Source organism: Pongo pygmaeus, chromosome 1 (assembly GCF_028885625.2).
Source record: "Pongo pygmaeus isolate AG05252 chromosome 1, NHGRI_mPonPyg2-v2.0_pri, whole genome shotgun sequence".
Taxonomy (NCBI): domain Eukaryota; kingdom Metazoa; phylum Chordata; class Mammalia; order Primates; family Hominidae; genus Pongo; species Pongo pygmaeus.
In genome coordinates this window covers 91,483,519-91,486,383 of record NC_072373.2, presented here as the reverse complement: position 1 = coordinate 91,486,383, position 2,865 = coordinate 91,483,519, and the positions used below count along the sequence as shown (strand labels likewise).

Genomic DNA, 2,865 nt, shown 5'->3' with positions numbered 1-2,865 from the left:
AGCCGAGATCGCGCCATTGCACTCCAGCCTGGGGGACAAGAGCAAGACGTCGTCTCAAAAAAAAAAAAAAAGAAAGAAGTACTATAAGCACAGAATCAAAACTCTCTAAGCTGAGAGGAATGTGAGCACTCATTCATTGCCAACCTTTCATTTTGCAGACAGAGAGAATGAGGCTGAGGAGGGTAACTCAGTCAGCTGAAGTGGATTTAGGGTTGACTCTGTCTCTCTTTACTGCAAGTTCAATAATCTTTATAATTTCATTATGTAAATATTGGGATTTTCTTCCTTCTTCAGAGGGATATTATAAAGATTAAATGTTTAAAAACATGAAGCAACTGTAACCATTTCTGGCATAGTACAGACATACATAAAATAAAGCAGTAAGATCTGTAAGAGTGAGGAAAATGGAAAGTATTCAAGATTAGGCAATACTTAGTCTCTGCCACGATCTGGTCCTATTTTCTCACTAATTTATCTGACCATACTCTTGCAGGTACTTGGCCCCTGGTTCAGACACCATCAAGGAATGGGAGATTACTCTGCTCAGCAGAGGAAGCAGTAGAGGAGCTGGAGAGAAAAGAAGTGTGATCAGAACTGCAGCTTTTTCTCCATCAAACTACATTTGGTCACATAATAACCCAGAATCCCTGGATGCCACAAATTGATAAGCATTCTGCTCATGGCGCACTGATCTACATCTGCAACTTTATACAAGCTAACATTTTAGACTCCTGTTTGCCAATCTAGTTTTCCACCTTCTTAACCTTTCTCCAGGAATCTTATCTTGACTAAATCTGCCACTCCTAGCTTTCATTTGTCTTCTTTCTTTCTGTATTGCACTGTCTCTCTAAGTCATAAATACAGCTTAACCACTTGTTCTGCATCCATGTTTTTCCTCCCTTTGTTGCATTTCTTTCCCATTAGAATGGGGTAATCAGAGACCATAACCCCTTTCTCTTTACATCTTCCAACTTTGACCAATTCAGGCATGAGTGTGTGCAGCATGTTTGACTACTGATCGTTTTTATTTCTTTACTGGTGTTTTCTTTGACTCTGACCACACGATTGACAAGCCAACCAGCTGATTCTCACAATTACCAACAAGCTGGGCTATGACAAATTAGATCATTGAGGTTCCCTTAAAATAATTCTGATCCTGTCAATGACTCTCCTTAAAGCCTCCTTCACCTCCTTGTTGCGAAGGCTATAGATGATAGGATTGAGGAAAGGGGTAATAAGGGCATATACCAAGGCAATAAGCTTGTCTGTGCTCTCAGGTCGACTCCCAGGTGAGCCCACATATACTGTGAAGGCAGAAGCATAGAATAGTGACACCATAGTCATGTGGGAGGAACAGGTAGAGAAGGCCTTGGCACGACTGGCAGCCGAGGGTAGCTTCAGCACAGCATTCAGGACACCTCCATAGAGTCCCAAAATGAGCACAAAGTTGCAACCAGTGGCCACACCAATCACTGTGCCATGGGCCCTAGCATGCCAGCTTGTGTCCACACATGCTAACCGCATTAGCGGTGCCAAGTCACAAAAGTAATGGGCCACCTCTCTCAAGCAGAAGGGCAGAGTGGCAGTGAGGGTGGCTGGCACAAGTGCAGCTGAGAAGCCAGCCACCCAAGTGGCCCCAGCTAGTCGTAACTGTACCTGTCTGCTCATGAGTGCGTGGTACTGGAGTGGGTGGCAGATGGCAAGGTAGCGATCCAGTGCCATGACACCCAGCAGGTAGCACTCAGTCATCCCTAAGGAATGAAAGACATACAGCTGAATAAAGCATACAGCTGATGAGATGGGTGAACACCCATGGAGCAAGGTGTGCAGCAGCGTGGGCACTGTGGTGCTGACATACCACACCTCTACAAAGGAGAGGACACTGATAAAGAAGTACATGGGCGTGAACAGTCCAGAATCTAACTGTATCAGGACAATGATGAGAATGTTCCCTGCAAGTGTGAGGAGATAGATGCATAGGGTTCCCAAGAAGGCAAGAGGTTGTAGGGTCCCAGTGGTAGTGAAACCAGCAAGGATAAAACTCTGGGTCCAGTTATGACTGACGTGATCCATGATTCCTAGGAACAACCGATAAACATAGAATATAAATTACTTCAAGCTTCTTCCTCTATTCATAAAATCTGAGCACTTAAAAGGAACTTGAGACATTATCTAATCAATGTTCCTCACTTTGCACTAGAGGAACTGAAGCCCCAAAAGCAGAAATGGTTGGCCCATATCATAGTCTGTTGGTAGCAAGGCTGGGACTAGAAATCAAGGCTCCTGATCCCAGTTTAATCCCTTTCTATGCTATAATATTGTGCTCCAGTGACTCAATGATTTTCTCCCCTGTTCCACCATCCAATAACAGGAGAGCTAGAAAATTCCTACTGCTATCCCTCTGTACTATCCAATAAGAAAATAACCAACAACATTGGACTGTGGAGAAGGGAGAAAAGTCATCTCCCAAAAGTGACTGTTGAAGCTTCTTTCAGGAAGCCCCTCTGAAGTGTTTAGACTATCCTGATAAGAACTAGAAGAAGAAAAAATGGAAAATAAAAGAAATGCAGAATCTCCAAAAACTATAATATCCTAGGCCCATGGTGCCTGATGATAATTCACCCAGCAGATACATTGTGCTGGGTGAAAAAATAATCCCTGAAGGGTATATACTAGGAATTCTCAAAAAGGAAAACTGTGAAGTCAAGAAGAAGCAAAGAAGCCAGAGGTCCTATGGTATAATAGGAAAAGCCTCCTCCGAAGTCAGCGATTTGGTTGCCACTAGGTTGAGCAACTTTTTACTTAACCTCAGCTTCCTCTTCAAAAAAAAAAAAAAAAAAAAAAAAATGCCTTGAGCATTTGTTT

The 2,865-nt window shown here is 43.1% G+C and overlaps 1 protein-coding gene across 1 annotated transcript; it reads right to left on the bottom strand.

Moving 5' to 3' along the window:
* Positions 1 to 1,125: 1,125 nt before the first annotated feature.
* LOC129039530 (olfactory receptor 10C1-like) lies at positions 1,126 to 2,073 on the bottom strand. Its single transcript, XM_054493426.1, has one exon. It carries the CDS (start codon positions 2,071 to 2,073, stop codon positions 1,126 to 1,128), a length of 948 nt encoding a protein of 315 aa, XP_054349401.1.
* Between the last annotated feature and the right edge of the window lie 792 nt (positions 2,074 to 2,865).

Excerpts from the sequence above, each read along its gene's own strand:
- LOC129039530 (XM_054493426.1), bottom strand. The coding sequence starts at position 2,073 with ATGGATCACGTCAGTCATAACTGGACCCAGAGTTTTATCCTTGCTGGT.